The sequence below is a fragment of the Scyliorhinus canicula genome, chromosome 13 (genome assembly GCF_902713615.1).
Source record: "Scyliorhinus canicula chromosome 13, sScyCan1.1, whole genome shotgun sequence".
Classification (NCBI taxonomy): domain Eukaryota; kingdom Metazoa; phylum Chordata; class Chondrichthyes; order Carcharhiniformes; family Scyliorhinidae; genus Scyliorhinus; species Scyliorhinus canicula.
In genome coordinates this window covers 89,942,434-89,963,403 of record NC_052158.1, presented here as the reverse complement: position 1 = coordinate 89,963,403, position 20,970 = coordinate 89,942,434, and the positions used below count along the sequence as shown (strand labels likewise).

Below are 20,970 nucleotides of genomic sequence, written 5' to 3'. Positions count from 1 at the left end.
GCTGCCACGTCTGCTGAGTCTTTCCAGAATTTTCTGTATTTTATGAAAAATATTTCCAGCATTTTCTACTTTTATTTCAGATTTCCAGCATCCACAGTATTATGCATTTATTCCTTTTTAACTTAGTTTAGAATGACTATTTCAAAACAGAGCTTACAGTTCCTCGCTTCACTTCAGTAACTTCCCATGCCATCTTACTGAATATTTATTCTGTACCATTCCACCTGTTGTTCTATGATGACATTTTTCCAGGTGAAAGGTGAGTTTTAATTTACTGTCTTGATATGCTCCTCACGGTGAATCCAGAAAAAGAGGAATCATTTAAAGCACAGTCTATTCCAGTACAAGTCATGATTAGGAGTTACAGAAGCTCAAACAAGGTTGATGAGACTTCCCCCTGCTCCGTCAGCACTAAAATCAGACTTTAATAACGAATCACCAATCATTAATATAAACAAACACCACGGTTGGGATTCTCCGGTCTCCCAGCGCGTGTTTCTCAGCAGTGCATCATTCGCTGATGGACGGATTCTCTACTTCCGCTGCTGGTCAATGGGATTTCCCATTAAAGCCACCACCGCCACCGGGAAACCCACGGGTGGGGTGTGCTGCCAGCAGGAATAGAGAATCCCAACGGCCGGAGAATTGCAGCCCACATCACATTTTAATTACATAGCATCTTTCACAACCTCAGGCCATTGCAAAATGCTTTTGAGCCATTGAAGTGCTTTCTAAAGTGTAGTTATTATTGTAATGTAGAAAGCATGACGGCCACTTTGTGCAGAACAATGTGATGGTGCTACTGGTGAGAACGTAAAATGAAGCAAAGGAAAGGAGTTGCCCAGGGTGAATGGATTTAGCTACCTGCAGGTTCAGGGTGTTGTAAGGAGAGAGGTGCCGTCCTTTCCTGGGGTTGCAGGACAAAGTGCTCTCAAGGGACAAAATAGGGCAGGGGAAGGTGTCGGATGACAATAAGGAGTTGATGGTGTGGGAGGGAACTGTGGCGGGGGACATAAAGTGGGAGGGGAGGTGGGGGCCAAGATGTAGGCGGAGGCTTTGCAGAGGATGAACGCGTCCTCCGCGTGTGCGAGGCTAAGCCTCATCCAGTTCAAAGTGTTGCATAGAGCTCAAATGACGGTGGCGAGGATGAGTAAGTTCTTTGAGGCGGTGGAGATAGGTGGAGGGTGCAAAGCATGTCTACGTGTTCTGGGCATGTCCAAGATTGAGGAGGTTCTGGCAGGGGTTCTCGGACATGTCCGATGTCCTGGGAGTGGTGGTGGTCCTGAGTCCAGAGGTGGCAATGTTCGGGGTGACCCGGGCGAGAGTCAAGGGGGTGAGGGAGGCCGACGTTTTGGCCTTTGCCTCCCTGATAGCCCAGAGATAGATCTTGCTCAGGTGATGAGACTCATAGCTGCTGAAAGCAGGCTTAGGGGTGAGTGACCTAGCAGAATTCCTGAGGTTCGAGAAGGTTAACTGCCTTGAGGGGGTCAGCGGATGGGTTCACCCGGAGATGAAAGCTGTTTATTGATTTTTTTTTTTAAGGCTGTGTGAGTGGTCAGCAAGAGGGGTGGTGGGTGAGGATTAAAATGGGGAAGGAGGGATTTGAGGAGGCAGTGGCATCAGGGCAGCAGGGGGTATGGGTGTTGGTTGTTTATTGACTTGTTTGATTGTTCTTCTGATGCTGTTTGTATATGTGAGAATGCCTTGAATAAAAATGTTTTTAAATGTGATGGTGACCAGGTAACCTGTTTTTGTCGTGCTCAGAGAAGGATAAATAATGAAACTGTGAACAATTGTCCTGATCTTCTTCAAAATAGTGACATGGGATGTTTACCTGCACCTGAGTAGGCAAATGGGATCTCAATTTGAACAACTCATCTACAAGACCTCACCTCTACCAGCGCAGCGCTCCCTCATTACATCATGGTAGTCTCAGCATTCATTTTTGTCTTCAACTTTGAACCCAGAACCTTAGACCAGATCTTCCGGTCTCTGGCGCATCAGGAAATGCACGTTGGGATCTCATGGAAGTTCTGACAAACTGACCGCTATGGGAATTCCCAAGGAAGTTTTTTGCTTCTGATGGGCAATATCCTTGCTTCCAGGGACCCTCTGTGAATGTCTCAACTCGAGTTAGAATCTGAGACTTTTGGAGATCCAACTTACTTACCAGGATAATTATCCAGGAAGTGTTGGATTAAAACCTTGTCTAACTCTTGGAGAACTAAGATCTCCCCAACCACCGCACAATCACTCACACTGAACCACACAACTAACCCCTAATGACATGACTACTCTCCCAGTCTGACGACCACCACGCCATCCTAATTAACTTACCCATCTACCAACATTCAAGCTGGACCTCTAAACCTGCTATATGACAGATACTGCCATAAAAAGGGGTGGTTTCCCCCCCCCCCCCCCCCCCAACACCACCACCACCAAACACAACCCTGCTTTGAAAGAGATCTCTGAGGGATAATGCACTCCACAACTCTGGGAAAGCCGGATTCGGAATGTCCCGTAAGAAATGCGGAGCAGTGTTGTGTTGGGGTGGGCGAATGCTTGAGCAGACGACAAACCATTGATAATTGCCACTGCTCAGAAGATCCAGCCCCTTGTGACTCAGGCACGGTTCCCCTAGCTCTCCCTAGCATCAATCCGATTCAGCCAGTCATTCTTTGCATGCTGGTTGCAAACATTTCACGCCAAGATGAGCTTCTGACCTCATTCTCATACCATCATCACTCAACTTTTTATTCATTTATAGGATCTGGGTGTCACTGACCAGGCCAGCATTTATTGCCCAATCTCCAATTTCCCTTGAGAAGGTGGTGGTGAGCTGCCTGCTTAAACCGCTGCAGGGCCTGTGGTGTAGATACATTCACAGTTCTATTTGGAAGGGAGTTCAGGAGTTTGACCCAGCAACAGTGAAGGAACGGCGATATATTTCCAAGTCAGAATGGTGTGTGCCTTGAAGGGGAACTTCCAGGTGGTGGTGGTTTCATTTGTCTGCTGCCTTATCTTTCTAGATGACAGCTGCCTTGGTGGGTTTATCCAGTGCATTTTGTAGATGGTATACACTGCTGCTACTGTGCACTAGTGGTGGAGGGGGTGAACGTTTGTGAATGAGATGGAAACCAAGCCGGCTGTTTTGTCCTGGCAAGTGTCAAACTTCTTGAGTGTTGGAGCTGCACACATAGAAGTGGAGTGTATGCCATCACACTCCTGACTTATGCCTTGTAGATGGTGGACAGGCTTTGTGGAGTCAGGAGGTGAGTTACTCACTGCAGGACTCGTTGCATCGGTCACTGCGGTTTTTAGCAATGACTCATTCGCTTTCTGGCGTAAAATTTTTAATTAGTTAGTCCGTTTTTCAGTTGTTAGGCAATAATCAGCATCCAATGTTCGAGTTCAGTTGAAATTGAAAGGGGCTAAGATGTAAAACAGGTTTCACGATTGGCTATTGCCCATTTAAACTATTGAGGCCCAATGCCTTTTTTTGTCTGACTATAGTGTGGGATTTGCCTTTATCATACAGTTTAATGTGTAACACGTCTCTTTTGAGTCTCAAGAGCTCTGAGTGACCATGTTACTGGAAGTGTGGTCTGCCCAGAGTTCTGCACAATTTAAGTATCCATTTCTCAGACATGTACTCGGCTGCTTTAGCTGATGCATTCTCCATTCTATTTGCTTTATTTCAGTTGTAAACAACGCCCAGTCCATCACACGAACCCATCTCCCATCAATTGACTCTAATGACACCTCCCACTGCCTTGGGAAAACGAGCAGCATAATCAAAGACCCCTCCCACCCAGCTTACTCACTCTTCAAACTTCTTCCATCGGGCTGGAGATACAAAAGTCTGAGAACGCGCACTAAAAGATTGAAAAACCACGGGCGCGATTCTCCACCCCCCACGCTGGGTGGGAGAATAGCGGGAGGGCCTCCCGACATTTTTTACGCCCTCCCGCCATTCCCCCCCCCCCCCCCCCCGCCCCCGCGCCACGAATCGCCGCTCGCCGTTTTTTACGGCGAGCGGCGATTCTCTGAGGCCAATAGGCCGAGCGGCTGGGCCTTCACACCCGTTTCACCACGGCAGCAAACACACCTGCTCGCTGCCATCGTGAAATGGGCGGCAGATGCCCGTTTGGGGCATCTGGAGGCCCGATTGGCATGGGAGCACCACGACTGTGCTCGGGAGGGGACAGGCCCGCGATCGGTGCCCACCGATCGTCGGGCCATCGTCCAAAACAGACGCACTCTTTCCCCTCCGCTGCCCGGCAAGATCAAGCCGCCACGTCTTGCTGGGCGGCTGAGGAGAAAGATGCCAACTGCGCATGCGCGGGTTGGCGTTGTCCAACCTGCGCATGCGCGGCTGACGTCATCGGCCGCGTTAGCCGCCGTGACGCTTGTCGTGCGGCCTTGACAACCATCGTCAAGGCCGCGCCGCCGTGACGCACGGGGCCGCACTCCTAGTCCCGCCCGGGGGGGGAGAATCGGCCCCGGAAGTGGCCCTGAAGGCTGACGTGGGTCACAGCCTGTCCCACAGCATCCTTTACAATTCTCCGCATTTGCGGAGAGTCTCGCCCCGCTTCTTCCCCGCTGTTACCAAACTCCTAAATAACCCTCTTATGGACTGAACTGCTTAATAGTACACTATTGTGTGCTTCACCTGATGCCAGTGTTTATGTATTTACATTGCATACCTTGTGTTGCCCTATTATGTATTTTCTTTCCATGTACTAAATGATCTGTTTGAGCCGCACGCAGAAAAATACTTTTCACCGTACTTCGGTACACGTGACATTAAACAAATCCAAATCCAAACCATGTGGTCATTAGGTACATTTGAGGACCTGGTCCATCACTTATCATCCCTAGGTCTCTTAATCTTTGCCATTTGACAGTATTCACGTACCCACCATTCCCTTCACACTTGTCCACATTAAATTTAATTTCCCACTGTTCTTCCATTTACATATTGTATCTGGGTGCCTCTTTAGATTAATTGATTTCCATTTCCTCATTTCAATTTGGTATCATCTGTGAATCTGATCACTTTTCATTGATATTGTAAATTAATATGAGTTCCCTCTACAATGTTGATTTTTTAATAGAAGTTCCGTGTGTCAGTTTTCTATTCATATTCCAGAGTAGGTATATTTAAGGGATTTTTACTGATAATATGGATGCTTTTTCATCAACAATTTTGTACATTATATCTAAATTCTGGCAATATTTCACTCTGTTCAAGATTTTTTTACTTTTGTGTACCATCTCTGTTTAGAGTACCATTTCATTGTGCTTTATATTTGATTGAAGAAGCATTAAATTGAAGTATTTTGTGGTGGTAGAATTAATTTTCGACTGGCTTCACAAAGATAACGAGCTTAACTTTCAGCCTGAGGGAGAACTGTCAGACATCAGGTAGATTGCATCACCATAATCAGAATCCCAGGAAAGGATTTGGCGCCATAAAAGGAGAAATGAGATTTGAAGAACAGTTTTGCCCTCAGGAAAAATAATGTTGCCTCTTTTCTTTTAAAAATCAATTCCTCCCCCCCTCTACAAAGATGAGGCAAAGTGTTTATTTATGCTCTGCCGACCAATTATGGGGAAATTTATTTTCTAGAAAAATTGTCAGTAAATTTATAGTTTCACTAAAATGGTGCACAGCAACCATTTTACATGGTGGTGTCAAACAAATAGTGTGCATAGAACATACAGTGCAGAAGGAGGCCATTTGGCCTATCAAGTCTGCACCGGCCCACTTAAGCCCTCACTTCCACCCTATCCCCGTAACCCAATAACCCCACCTAATCTTTTTTGGACACTAAGGCAATTTAGCATGGCCAATCCACCTAACCTGCACATCTTTGGACTGTGGGAGGAAACCAGAGCACCTGGAAGAAACCCACGCAGACACGGGGAGAGCGTGCAGACCCCGCACAGACAGTGACCCAGCGGGGAATTGAACCTGGGATCCTGGCACTGTGAAGCCACAGCGTTAACCACTGTGCTACCATGCTGCCCCAAGTGTGGTGCTCAAATGCAAGCCACTCAAAACAAAACAGCAACATTATTGTCCTATGCCAAAATACAATTTAAAATACAGAGTTACTTGTAACCATATGGCAAGCTTTTTCCATTCACCCAGAAGTAGACTTGTCAAAAAAAGATATTGGAGAAATGCCCAGTAATTTGATCAGGTTGCTTTTGCATATGATTTGCGTAACTGATTTGGATTAGCACAAATGGTTGCTAAACAGAAAGGCTTCAGAAAATTGGCATTGCATCACAATAGGTGTACAAAAGCCATATCCATGAACTATGTAATGAGAAATGTAAAGCGCGCTGAGACTACTCTATCCATGTCTGTGATAATCATTAAGGCAGATGTCCAACTGTAATAATGGCTTTTAAATCATTACTTTACAAATTTGAGATTTTGTTGTCAATAATATTGAAGTGAATTTCTGACATTCAACAGGTATGATTTTTATATACAATTTAATGCATAATTGGTATAGTTGTTTGGATTTTCCACAGTTATTGTAAAGTTATTTCAAAGGAGTGTGTAACTTCCCTTACTTGTTTTATTAACAAAGACCTCTAGTTCACAACTGATCACTAAATTTTCACAAATAGAAAAATCAGCAGTTTGTATTGGAAAATCCCAAATGCCACAACATCAATGGAAGAATATTAGAAAGTTAAAGTCGTGATCTGTATATCTGCTGGTATGTAAGGGGTTAACATCTGTAAGTAAGTGCTAGACAACCACTAGATGGCAGCATCAGATCTGTGTATATAAGCTACACTCAGAGGAGATTCCCGCCTTTTCGTATCAGGAGTGACTAGTGAACAGAATTTCAGAGATGTAGCGTAGTGAGCAGGTGTAGTTAAACACTATATATACTTATTCTTATTTATCTAATCTTCAGTTATAGTTGTAGAAGAGTGAACAAACTCATAGTTATTTATAATCATTACTCAATAAACAATATTTGCTTAATTTGAAGACTGAGAGTTTTACTGAACATCAACCATCAGACCATTCTGGACGTAAACAAATGAGTAACAAAATATTATTATAATGTAATATAACATGTACTGTCAATAATTCAGCTGTTGTGCATAAATTCATATTTCTGGGATTTTGTTTTTCATCCCTTAGGTTTGCTAGTTTATATTTTTGTTGCGCGATAGAGGAACAAGACAATGAGCTTCTGACTCTGGAAATCATCCATCGCTATGTGGAACTGCTGGATAGGTATTTTGGAAATGTATGTTTTCTGTGGTAAATGCATTTTAAGTTTGCTTAATTTTATCACCATGTTGTCCCATTATGCTGGTTGAAATTGTTTATTTGATTAAATTCTAGTTTTTAAGAAAAGACCTTGAGGTTTCTACTCAAAGTGAAGCTTATTAGCACTTTGGAATGGAACACAAACCTCTTGATCAAGTACAAATAGAGCATGGTTAACTGCTAATTGTGTAAAGCTCATTTAGCTCAGTCTCCACAATTTGTTTCAGCCCTTAACCGGGTAATATTTTTCATAGCAGCCTAGAGGAAACCAGATTAGGACTGCCCAAACAGCATGAAAAGACAATGAACTTTTAACACGAGGCTTGAAAGCATGATGTGTAACAAATTGAACTATTCAGGTTCTGATTGGCCTTAAAAGTTATGTTTAAATATTGTTTCTATTTGAATTTTTTTTCACCAACAGATCCTCTGGCATTGATTGTTGTGGTAGTCATGGATACGGATTTGTTTCCCTTCTTGGAATCTTTGGAATTATAGATGCCTAAGTTTGTTTTCCCCCCCCCTCCCCTCAACTGGAATCTTTATGTCAGTTGCTCGAGCGTTGTCAGTATGTTGTAGGTGTAGAAGTCCCGAACTGTCAGCATCCCCGCCCCCTCCCCTCCTCCCGTTCTGTCGTCACCTTTTGAAGGTGGCACCCACATTCGCAGGTGTGAACCTGTGGTTGTAGCAGATGGGGGCATTATCGGACATTTCGGTTAACCCAAAATAATGTTGCAGTTGGTTCCACGACCGGAGTGTTGCTCCCACCACTGGGCTTGTTGAATATTTATTAGGTGGGGATGGGAGAGCCCTCCCTCCTCCATATGCACCCACTCAGCTTCTGGCTCCTTTATTCACCTCTTTACACTCTCTGTGGTCGCTGCCCAGTGGTAATATTGCAGGTTTGGGAGGGCTAGGCCACCCATGGATCCTGTTCTCTGCAGTACTCTCTTTAGGATCCTTGCATTCTTCCCGTCCCATACAAATGCCATAATCAGTTTGTCTAGTGAATTGAAAAAGGGCTTGGGGATGTAGATCGGGATGGATTGAAACAAGAAGAGGAACCTGGCAGTATGTTCATTTTGATTGTCAGCACCTTCCCCACCAGGGAAAGTGGGAGTATGTTCCATTTCTGCAGGTCCTTTTTAACTTCCTCCGTCAGGCTGGTCAGGTTCCACTTGTGGATCCCCTTCTAGTCATGAGCAATTTGGATTCCCAGGTAGCGGAATTATGTTAGGCCTGTTTAACAGGCAGCCCCTCCAGCTCATCCCTCCCCCTTGCGGGGATCTCACTTTTGCTCAGGTTTAGTTTGTAGCCCGAGAAAGCTCCAAACTTTCAAGAGCGTCATCATTTCATCCATGCTGCTTTGCGGGTCCGAGATGGAGAGGAGCAGGTTATCCGCATAGAGCAAGACTCTGTGCTCTCTGCCTCCTCTCCGGATACCCTTCCAATTCTTTGCCGCCCTAAGCGTGATCGCTAGTGGTTCAATCACTAGGGCAAAGAGCAGTGGGGATAACGGGCATCCCTGCCTTGTGCCTCGGTGCTGCCAGAAGTACTAAGACCTGGTGGTATTTGTCTGTCCGCGCACCGTGGGAGTGCTGTACAGGAGTTTCAACCTGGCGGTGAACCCTGTTCCAAGCCCAAACTGCTCCAGTACCTCCATGAGGTACTTCCATTCGACCCTGTCGAAGGCCTTTTCAGCATCCAGAGAGGTAATCACCTCAGGTGTTCTCTTTTCCAGATGTGGTAATGATCACGTTCAGCATGTATCTGATGTTTGATGTTAGCTGTCTACCCTTGGCAAAGCCCATCTGGTCTTCTGCTACCACCTCTGGTACACGGTCCTTCAACCTTTTGGCTCGGACCTCGGTCAGTATTTTCACTTCTGGGTTTAGCAGCGCGATAGGCTTGTAGGAACCGTATTCTGCTGGGTCTTTGTCTTTCTTGGGTATCAACGAGATTGAGGCTTGTGCTAGCCTAGGTGGCAGGGTGCCCTTCGCCAGTGAGTCTGTTAATATCTCTCGCAGGTGCGGGACCAGAGCTGTCACGAATCTTTTGTAGAAGTCAGCTGGGAAATCGTCCGGTCCCTGCGCCTTCCCCGCCTCCATGGAAGTGATACTCTCATGGTTTCTCCCATTTCTAGCGGTGCTTCTAGCCCACTTCTCCTTTCATCCCCCACAACTGGCATGTCCACTCCATCAAGGAACGGTTTCATCCCAGAGTCCCCTGCTGTAGGCTCTGAGGTGTACAGTCCCCCAGTTGTACTTGCTTGATCTTTTCTGGATCTGCTACTAATTCGCCTTTGCGGTCCCTATTCTGGGCTATTTCCCTCGAGGCTGCCTGCTTCTCAGCTGGAGAACGAGCAAGCGGCTGGCCGTGTCTCCGTGTTCGTACAGGGTCCCCCGTGTTGGTGCTCTACTTTCCTCGTAGAGAGCAGGCCAAAGTCCATCAGTAGCTTTTACCTCTCCACCAGCAGCTTTATGGTCGGGGCCTCGGAGTATCGCCGGTCTACCTCCAGTATGGAGTTGACTAGCTGTTGCCTAGCCACCCTCTCTTCCCTATCTCTTTGTGCTATAATTTTATTCCTGATCACAGCCTTCAGTGTCTCCCAGAACTTTGAGGGTGAGACCTCTCCATTCTGGTTATTAGTAATATACTCGTCTATGTCCTGTGATATTTTCTCGCAGAAAGCCTTATTAACCAGGAGGGCCGTGTCCAACTTCCATGGGAGATGTTGGGCACGGCCCGCCTCCAAACTCTCATCCATATAATGTGGAGCGTGGTCGGAGATTATGAACGCGGAATATTCCGGTCTTACCTGCCCTGGAAGCACCAATTTTCCCAATACAAAGAAGTCAATCCGTGAATAGACATTATGTACTTGAGAGAAGAAGGAGAACTCCTTCTCCCCTGTGTGGGTGAAGCGCCCTGGGTCCACCTCCCCCATCTGTTCTATGAATAGGCTGAGTTCCTTCGCCATATTGGAGGTCTTCCCTGTTTTGGCGTTCGACCTGTCCATCCTTCACACCGTTAAAGCCCCCCCCCCCCCCCCCCCCCCCCCCCCCCCCTCCCCCCCACCATGATCAATTGGTGTGTGTCTATGGCCGGGATCTTCTTTATAAATTGCGTGTTGTCCCAGTTGGGAGACTACACGTTCACCAGGACTACCCGTGCTCTATCGAGGACACCGCTGACAATGGCATACTGTCCCCCTGGGTCCATAATCATCCTTGTCATCGTGTACATCATCCTCTGATTTAACAGTATGACTACCCCCCTGGCCCTCATCCTGTCGCAGGAATGGTAGGTGTTGACTGGTAGTGAGTGGTGAGAAAGCGTTTAAAAGCAACGCCCCTTGTTAGCGGCGAGTTGTGATGCGAGAGTCGGGCAAATCAGGCAGCCAGTGATGTTGAGAATCTTGTAGTGGCTCATCTTTGGCACTAAGTGCCATTGAATATGGGCTGAAATCTCGCCAATGCGGCCATCACGAAACACCCTGCCAAACGCGCCCAAAACCAGACTTTGAAATGTTTCCATTGAATCCCTAATTCTGAATTTGTTTTTTTTGTTACTGAATTTTGTGATTATCAAGATAACGAATGTTAGAAAATTGTCCTTTATCCCCCATTTTTACATTAAATGCAGATTATGGATTAGAAATCTAGATAATGTCCCTCAACTGTAAATGCAAAGCACATCTCACACTGCACTGGGCTATACCCAATCAGAAATAAATACTGGCTAGATCTGTACTGCCAACTGCAAGGATGAGACTGAATTAATTTCACTTAAGTATCAGAGAGAGAGAATAGGCTTTACCAAATTAGTTTGGATTGGATTTAAACTTCCATTTTAGAATGGAGAGATACTAACTTCTCTGCCAATTAACCCTCAGGCTCTTTCTAAAATAGTAGTGTAAAATGAATAACTTGCAAATGGAACATAATTCACAATCCTGATGTGCTTCAAGGAACTGAGGATATAATGCAAACAAAGAAAATCACTTGGCATAAATATTGTATTAAAATTCAATAGCAACCAGAATATTTAGCATTCAACTACACTAAATATGTAACTGGAATATTTTGAGGACAGCACATCTACACAATTTATTTGCTTAATTATTTATATTAGCAAATGATTTCATCTCTTCGGTGTGAGTTCAGCAGATTCAATGTTGGTGCCTTTTTGTAGGTTTGTGAATTAGACATCATCTTTAATTTTGAGAAGGCCTATTTTATACTGGATGAATTTCTAATCGGAGGAGAATTGCAGGACACCTCAAAGCAAAGTATACCAAAAGCGATAGAAGAAGCAGATATGCTACAAGAGGTAAGGAATAAACTTGCTGATACCTGAAGCAAAACGCTTGGGTGTATATTCATGTTTATTCAATTGTTTGCATGTTATTCTATGTGTTTAAAATTGGGGCGCAGTTTGTTACGCCCAAACTTGGTGTCAGGACAGCACGGTAGCATGGTGGTTAGCGTGTCGCGTCTTTTCGTCCAACGTCATTTCGTCCAACGACACTTCGTCCACGTCTTTTGGTCCAACGTCTTTTTGTCCGCCCGTCTTTTGGTCCAACGTCACTTCGTCCAATTAACCAATTACAAATCAACTCCGTATAAAAGCATTTAATTGATAGAAAGCAGGCACAATACAGCAAGTGAATTTAATTGCTAAAATGCAAGTAATTGATGAAATGCAAGTAAAATGCAAGCTGAAAAATGCAGTTAAAAAGGTAAAATATCTAAAAATGCATTTAAAAAGATCTAAAAGTTTACTAAGGATGAATTCCCGAAATTACTTAAAATTGATGTAAATTGTGAGCAACATTCCTCAAGAAATCAATTTTCGCTGTAGGAACATATTCAACGACCAATCTTTTGAGGCGTTCAGTTATTTTTTTGTATCGCGTACATGACGTCGACTGATCTCCCCGAAGAATTTGAGCCTTTTTGCCTATTATTAGCCCTTCCCTGAACTTTGCCATTTCTGGATGGGCGAATTCGGGATTAGGAAAGAGACCGATAATATCTATCCTTTAACGAGGCTCGTTAAAGGGGAGAGAACGATAATAACTATCCTTTAACGAGGCTCGTTAAAGGAAAGAGGCTGGTAATAAAGATCCTTTATTGTATATTATGTGCATTTGAGAAGATTTCTATTTACAAAAGTTAAAGTGGAGTGGAGTGCTACTAAGCAAGTTTGGTCATGCTAAATTACTATGCTACTAAAAAAGTCTTTGACAAAAAAAATCATCCGACAAAAACACGTAAAAAGTCACAAACATTCTTTGACAAAAAAAATCATTCGACAAAAACACTCAAAAAGTCACAAAAATTATTTGACCAAGAAAATCATCCGACAAAAACACGTAAAAAGTCACAAAAATTCTTTGACGAAAAAAATCACCGGACAAAATGACGTTGGACCAAAAGACGAGCGGACAAAAAGACGTTGGACCAAAAGACGTGGACGAATTGTCGTTGGACGAAATGACGTCGGACGAAAAGACATAGCACCGGTGGTTAGCATAAATGCTTCACAGCTCCAGGGTCCCAGGTTCGATTCCCAGCTGGGTCACTGTCTGTGTGGAGTCTGCACGTCCTCCCCGTGTGTGCGTGGGTTTCCTCCGGGTGCTCCGGTTTCCTCCCACAGTCCAAAGATGTGCGGGTTAGGTGGATTGGCCATGATAAATTGCCCTTAGTGTCCTAATAGTAAGGTTAAGGGGGGGAATTGTTGGGTTACGGGTATAGGGTGGATACGTGGGTTTGAGTAGGGTGATCATTGCTCGGCACAACATCGAGGGCCGAAGGGCCTGTTCTGTGCTGTACTGTTCTATGTTCTATGACGAGGCTGTTGAATCTCCCGAGAGGCCTCTCGCATGTTTCACAACGCTCGAAACGTCTCACGAGATTTAACGGAGTCTCATGAGATGTTGCAATCTGTGTCTCGTGCTCGCTGGGTAAGAGCCTGATAAGCATGTCTAACTGAGCCATTCAGCCATTCGGCTCATTTAGGTATGCATTTGCCGGATACTCCTGGAGATCAGACTTCACTGGAAATGCTTGGGAGATCTTGCCAGGGCACTGTTTAGTACTGGCCCATACAAATGTGGACCAGTTCTAATGGCACCGGGGGGTTGGGGGGGGTCTCCCAGGTCATTGGAGATTCCAAGTGGTCGGGCATTGGGCAGGTGGCAACTTGGCACTGTCAGCCTTGCACCTTGGCACGGCCACCTACACACACTGGGTGGCACTGCAGGCTGTTAGGGGAACAGCCAGAGTGCCAGGCTAGCTGTTTTAAGGTGCATGGGAACTAGATTGGCAGGTCTTGAGGGGGTCCATGCCCATGAAACGAGGGTGCGGTGGTCATGAAGGGGGTATGAAGGGCCCCATAAGGGTTGGGGGGGTGAAGGGTGAGCCTGTAAAGTGAGGGGGCTCTCAGCGTCCCCATAGCAGGGTGTCCTCAATTGGGGATGGGCGTAATGCACATGCCTGTGGGGGGAGGGTGGCATTGCCCATGGATGAGGGACCCTCGAACACACATAGAGATCAGTCATTTTTTCAAAATGGTGCCCCGATCTCTGAGTAACCGGTTTCATCACTGAATTCAGCTGCCCACTGCTGACGTAATTTCTCAGAAGCTCCCAAGGCACAGAAAAATGACTACGTGTAGGGGAATACCAGTCTGGGTCTCACTGAAAATGCTGACGGGAAACACCCCGTTAAACTCACCCAAAATGACAGGGGAAATGTTTGGTAGAATCGTGCTCATGACCTATGTGGTACATCTTCTAAATAATTAGATTCTATGCAAAGTATTTTCTTTTCCTAATGGTTCAGTTAATAAAAATAGATGGTGCGATTTTCCCACCGCATTGCACCAGGCACTGATCTCGTTGCACCAGCAGAATCGTAGATGAGGCCCATGTCTGGCTTTGTCTTGGGTACAAAAACACCCGCAAGTCACACAACCCAAGACGCCCAGTGCGATTTGGTTCACACCCTCACTGGCCGTGATCAAGATAATCCTATTTAAATAAGCCATTAGGCAAGGCTCATTTAAATATGCTTGGCCTATTTGAGGCTGCATTTACTCAGTGCCCAGGAGTTACTGGCCACACAGATGAAGCATCAACCGGGCGGCAATTAGTGCTGGTCTCCACAAGTGGGGATTGCACGTGGGGGTCAGCCCGGAGTCCCTAGGCCATTGGAGCCCCCCGGGTGATCGGGGAAGGGAAGGGCAGTTCCCTGATACCCAGGTACCCTGACAATAATAACCCTACACCCTGGCAGTGCTAGTCTGGCACTGTCAGCATGCCCAGTTTGCCATGTCGAGTTCCAGGTTGGCACTGCCGAGGGTTAGAGGCTGAGGGAGGTCATGTCCAGGAAATGGAGGGGTGAAGAATGGGGGCTGCAGAGGGGTATGAAAGGGCTTCATAATAGTTGGGGAGTGGATAAGGGGTCCTGAAAGGGGGGGCTGAAAAGAGGGGGGGGGGGTGGGATGTGCTCTCTTGGTTGGGGGAGGTAATGCCAATGTGTGCAGGGGATGCAGGGGACCCTCAAGCTGGCTTAGAGATCGGGGCACCCTTTCAACCTGGCAGCCCGATTACTGAGGAACCAGTCTCGCCAGCGGGTTCAGCTCCCCACTGCTGAAAAAATTTCCGAAGTGTGGGCTAGACCGGGGAGAAGCTCCCCAATGCCCCAAAATTCTCTGTCCGGGTTGCGTTTTCCCAATGGGAAGGAGAATCGGGCGTCGGGGGAAAATCAGGATCGACCCGATCGAGATTCTCCAACATCCCGCTGGCACCTGGATCGAGGTGCATGGCTGCACACCAGCGGGAGGGTGTGAATGATGAATGTAAGTAGGTGAGATCCAGATCGCGACGTCTCACAAGGTTCGGATGAATCTCACGAGATATGCAAAACATCTCACGAGATTCAACAGCCTCGTCTCATCACCAAATCGGATGGGACGAGGCCAGTAAACCCTGCCACATATTTCTGAAAAGCATACGTTCCTAGTACCAAAGTTACTCCTTCCACTTGTATTGAATGCTCTCACCATTTAACTGGTTCACAACTCTATTTTGATCCCTTGGTTACGTTCACTCATTTTATTTGGACAATTGCTTTACTTTGAAATCAATTTCTGCAAATAATTACTGATCAGTTTGCAGATTTTAGATTTTCTTGGAAATATTTTATTGGATCAATCTAAAATAAATAAATCAGTGCCATATTACATACTTATTTAAAAAAATTTATGAAACAACTTTAATGTTGAGTTGATTTATCTAACTCTGTAATATGTTTGTTCCAGACCATGGAAGAATATATGGCTAAGCCAACGTTTTAACCCGGGTTCTGAAGAACTGGACGATAGGCTGAATGTAAACTATGCACATAAACCAACAGTGACTTAAAATTTAGATCCATACATTTTGCTTACGTAACTAGAAGAAAGTAGAAGGATGTCACCCAAAATGCCATTAGCAAATTAGCACTGTGCAATATTCGGCCATAGCTTGTTTATAATGTTATGTTATAACTGTCAATTTATTGTTCATTCTAAGCCTTTTATTGTCCAGCAGGAGGTATGATGCTTCAATACTTTTTATCAAAAAAATATGCATTCCTTACAAATCTCTAAATAGATAATGTTGGAACTCTTCTATTGTCAATAGATTCTATTTCTAAAAAATAAAATTTGCAAAACATATTTCTCATCTTAAAAATTAATAAAACATTAGTCCTGAAATTTATGATGTACCAAATTCAGGTAGGGGACTGAAGTTGTCAATAAATCAATTAATGTATTCTGAAAATTATCACCTCCATTTAGCTTCTATCGTTTTGATAATCTTTCAAGACAAAAAGAACATTACTTTAAAATGTTTGGAGTAGGTTGAAGAACTTAAAAACATTTTAAGGGGAGGACTGAATTTTCAGAGGTGCTAACTTTGAACATGGATTCCACCTGTTTGTTCAGTAGGGTATAAAAGATTCATAGACCTACTTGAAGAAGAGCTAGGAAATTATCATGGTGTGCTTTAGCCAACATTACCAAAATGGATTATTTAACATCAACACAAAACTGAAAATGTTATTTCTTTCTAAAACATTCAAATTGTCCAATTATGTTGTTGGCCCATTCTGAATCCCCAAGACCTATTTCAATTCCGGTTTAAGACATGAACCAGTGTAAAGTTCTTGAAAGCTAATTGCCACCACTGCTCAATAGGTGAACCAAACTAAAGTTAATTGGGGACTAAGAAAATCTCCTTTTAAGCCTATGGCATTTGAATGTGGAGCCCATTTTTACCAAAGCATTCCATTATCTGTTGAAATGCAGAGTGAGGTTATCCATCTATGCAAAAACTACAGTAGAACCCCAATGCAAATGATAAAAACTTTATCTTAATATTTATTAATATTCTTAGATTAGCAAGGTGCAATATGTTAGTCATGCCCTGTGGTTTTTCAGTAGCTTTGTGGTTTCTACAAGCCTTTTGTGTTGACATCCATTATAGTTTATTTAACTTTATATAGGTATTTCCCTGATGAATATTAAAATCTCCATTTTTATTTTATTTTAGCAATATTCCACTGAAAGAAACAACCAATTATATATGTATTTTTCTAAAATCTTTCACAATAATCCTATTCTCAAAGGTTTTGTTTCAATTTAGAAAGATGTAGGTTCTCCAATCATAATCCTGAAAAATGTATTTAAGGTCAAATTTTAAAAATGAGGCTATGAAGCATTTTGCAACAGTAGTTGTATATAAGTTAACTGTATTGTTTAAACCTGGATGTAATATTAAAGAATTGTAATTAAAATTGCACAGCTAATTCAGTGAGTCATTTTAACCATTCATATTTTTCGACAAAGATTCCATAAGCACCATTGCACAAATTGTTGAAAGTTGGTTACTTATTAGACAGTCAGTGCAATTTAAGTGTGGTGTTGCGCTATTGAACACAGATGTCTATTGTGGTTGTGTTATCTCTTGCTACATGAGCCTTTGTTATAGTCCACTGCATTGCTCACTCCCAGTTGGCATGTATCTTTCTCTTTTAACGCTTAACTATATTTTTCTACAGCACTGGCCCCGCACCTGCGGGAGATGTTCACAGACTCGCTAGCTAGGGGCACACTGCCACCCACGTTAGCACAGGCCTCAATCTCGCTGATACCTAAGAAAGACAAAGACCCAACGGAATGTGGGTCATACAGACCCATATCTCTGCTGAACGCAGACGCCAAAATACTGGCCAAAATCCTAGCCAAAAGGCTAGAAGACTGTGTACCTGAGGTGGTCACAGAGGACCAGACGGGCTTCGTCAAAGGTAGACAGCTCACCTCGAACATCAGGCGCCTGCTGAACGTGATAATGACCCCCTCCGGGGAGAGAACACAAGAGGTGATCGTCTCCCTGGACGCAGAAAAGGCCTTCAACAGAGTCGAATGGAAATACCTCATAGAGGTACTGGAGCGGTTCGGGCTTGGAACAGGGTTCACCGCTTGGGTAAAGCTCCTATACAACGCCCCCATGGCGAGTGTACGGACCAACAATACCAACTCCCAATACTTCCAGCTGCACAGGGGCACCAGACAAGGATGCCCACTGTCCCCGCTGCTGTTCGCACTAGCAATCGAACCGCTAGCAATCGCGCTCAGGGCAGCAAAAAATTGGAGGGGGATCCGAAGGGGAGGCAGAGAGCACAGAGTCTCACTCTATGCAGATGATCTGCTCCTCTACATCTCGGACCCACAAAACAGCATGGACGGAATCATCGCGCTCCTGAAAGAGTTTGGAGCCTTCTCGGGCTACAAACTCAACATGAGCAAAAGCGAGATCTTCCCAGTACACCAGCAAGGGGAGGGGGGGGGGGGGGGGGGGGGGGGGGGGGCAGCACTAAAGGGGCTGCCGTTCAAACAAGCCCGAAATAAATTCCGCTACCTGGGGATCCAAATAGCCCATGACTGGAAAGGGATCCACATATGGAACCTCACCAGCCTGGCGGAGGAAGTAAAAAAGGACCTGCAAAGATGGAACACACTCCCGCTCTCCCTCGCGGGGAGAGTCCAGACGATCAAAATGAACGTATTGCCCAGGTTCCTCTTTCTGTTTAAATCCATTCCGATCTACATCCCCAAGGCCTTCTTCAAAGCGCTGGACAAACTTATCATGGCGTTCGTATGGGGGGGGGAAAAATGCTAGGATCCCAAAGAAGGTCCTACAAAAAACAAAATCCAGGGTGGGGGCTAGCCCTCCCGAATCTACAATTCTACCACTGGGCGGCAACAGCCGAGTGAGTAAGGGGATGGATCCAGGAGCCAGAAGCCGAGTGGGTGCGTGCGGAGGAGGCCTCCTGCATGGGGACCTCCCTCCGGGCCCTCGCCACGGCAGCACTCCCATCCCCACCCAAAAAACACTCCAGCAGCCCAGTGGTGACAGCCACCCTCCAATCCTGGAACCAACTGCGGCAGCAATTTGGCCTGACCAAAATGTCGGACAAGGCTCCCATCTGCAACAACCATAGGTTCACACCAGCACTGACTGACTCCACCTTCAAAAGGTGGAGACAGGACGGGGGGACACTGACAGTCAGGGACCTATACACGGACGACAGGATCGCAACACTGGACGAACTGACAGAGAAATTTCGGCTAGCTGGGGGGAATGAGCTACGGTACCTGTAGCTCAAAAACTTCCTACGAAAGGAGACAAGGACGTACCCACAACCGCCACGACAGACACTACTGGAAGACCTACTGGACGCAAGTATCCTAGAGAAAGGGAACTGTAGTGACATGTATGGCCGACTGGAAGAAAGGGACGACACCGTACTGGACGCAACAAGAAGGAAATGGGAGGACGACCTGGGGATGGAGATAGGGTGGGGACTCTGGAGCGAAGCACTGCATAGGGTCAACTCCACCTCCACGCGCGCAAGGCTCAGCCTGACGCAACTAAAAGTGGTACATAGAGCCCACTTAACGAGAAACCGTATGAGTAGGTTCTTCCCGGAGGTGGACAGATGTGAACGGTGCCAAAGAGGCCCGGCCAACCACGCCCACATGTTCTGGTCTTGCCCCAGACTTGTGGAGTACTGGACAGCCTTCTTCGAGGCTATGTCCAAAGTGGTGGGGGTGAGGGTGGAGCCATGCCCGATAGTGGCGGTCTTCGGGGTTTCAGACCTGCCAGATCTATTCCTGGGGAGGAGGGCGGACGTCCTTGCCTTTGCCTCCCTGATCGCCCGCCGTAGAATCCTGTTTGGCTGGCGGTCAGCAGCACCGCCCAGAGCTGCAGACTGGCTGGCCGACCTCTCGGAATCTCTCCAAAAGGAGAAAATCAAATTCGCCATCCGAGGGTCGGACGACGGCTTCCACAGAACGTGGGAGCCATTCATGCAACTGTTCCGGGACCTGTTTGTGGCCAACGTACAAGAGGAAGAATAGTCGGGTGGCCAAGAATCAGGGGAAAATGGACGGGAATCGGGGAAGGTAGCCGGGGGGGGTTACGGGTTCGTTACGGGGGTTTGATGGCTAGCTAAGGCCCAAAACCAAACTAAATAAATGCCAATAAACCTGTGCCTCGGCCATATTGGGGAATGTAAAATATGTATGCCGGCTAAAGGGGGGATGCCACAGTTATTATTACGAAGATGCTTACCTGTAAATATATATGTTAATTTTTGCGTGTTCTTTTTTTTTCACTCTCTCTAACAATTTGTAATTTGTTCAATATAAAACATGAAAACTGAATAAAAAACATTTATAAAAAAAAAACAATATTTTTCTCTAAAAGTTCCAACGATTTCCACATCACTTATTCTGTGTGGCCAAACATCGCGATGTAAGTTTTTAATCAACCTCTCTCCACATTATCTTGGTGGCAATTTTAAATTGAGGACAATTGAATTTTCAATCCGAGGAAATGGTTTTGCCCTATTCATTTTACAAATGTGGGGGCCGGTTTACCTCAGTTGGATGGGCAGCTGGTTCCTGTTGCAGAGCAAGGCCAACAAAGTGAGTTCCAACCTCATTCATGAAGGCCCTGCCTTCTCAGCCTTGGCCCTCGCTTGAGGTGCGGTGATCCTCAGGTTAAATCACCACCAGTCAGCTCTCCATGTCAAAGGGGGAAGCAGCAAATGTCCATATTTTTAAATTTCTATCCAATTTCCTTTCGGCTTTCTCTGTTCCCGTGGCAGTATCACAAATCCTATTCGAATATAACTATTGTTTCCCATCCCTAGCTTGCCTTGGTGAATATCTACTGCAACAAATTGGGAGAAATGACTGATGGCAACCAATGATGTTTAACTAGGTGAAGCCAACATAACTACAAAAAGAGAACATTTGGCACATTTGTGAGTGTGTTAACCTTTTTAAAAAAATACATTTAGAGTACCCAATTCATTTTTTTTTCTTTAAATCAGGGGCATTTAGGCTTGGCCAATCCACCTACCCTGCACATCCTTGGGTTGTGGGGGCGAAACCCACGCGGGTTGTGGGGGCGAAACCCACGCAAACACCAGGAGAATGTGCAAACTCCACACGGACAGTGACCCAGAGCCGGGATCGACCCTGGGAGCTTGGTGCAGTGAGGCAGCAGTGCTAACCACTGTGCCACTGTACTGCCC

General features: G+C 45.5%; 1 protein-coding gene across 2 annotated transcripts in view; it reads left to right on the top strand.

Annotated features, from left to right (window-relative positions):
• The window catches only part of ap1s3a (adaptor related protein complex 1 subunit sigma 3a), a 39,983-nt gene extending 22,803 nt beyond the window's left edge, over positions 1–17,180 (top strand). For both annotated transcript variants that reach the window (XM_038815026.1, XM_038815027.1), the window contains 3 exons: positions 7,181–7,289; positions 11,507–11,644; positions 15,641–17,180. In XM_038815026.1, coding sequence (XP_038670954.1) covers positions 7,181–7,289; positions 11,507–11,644; positions 15,641–15,676 — 283 coding nt within the window. In that variant the 3' untranslated portion in view covers positions 15,677–17,180. The remainder of the gene's footprint in view (positions 1–7,180; positions 7,290–11,506; positions 11,645–15,640) is intronic.
• Positions 17,181–20,970: the final 3,790 nt, after the last annotated feature.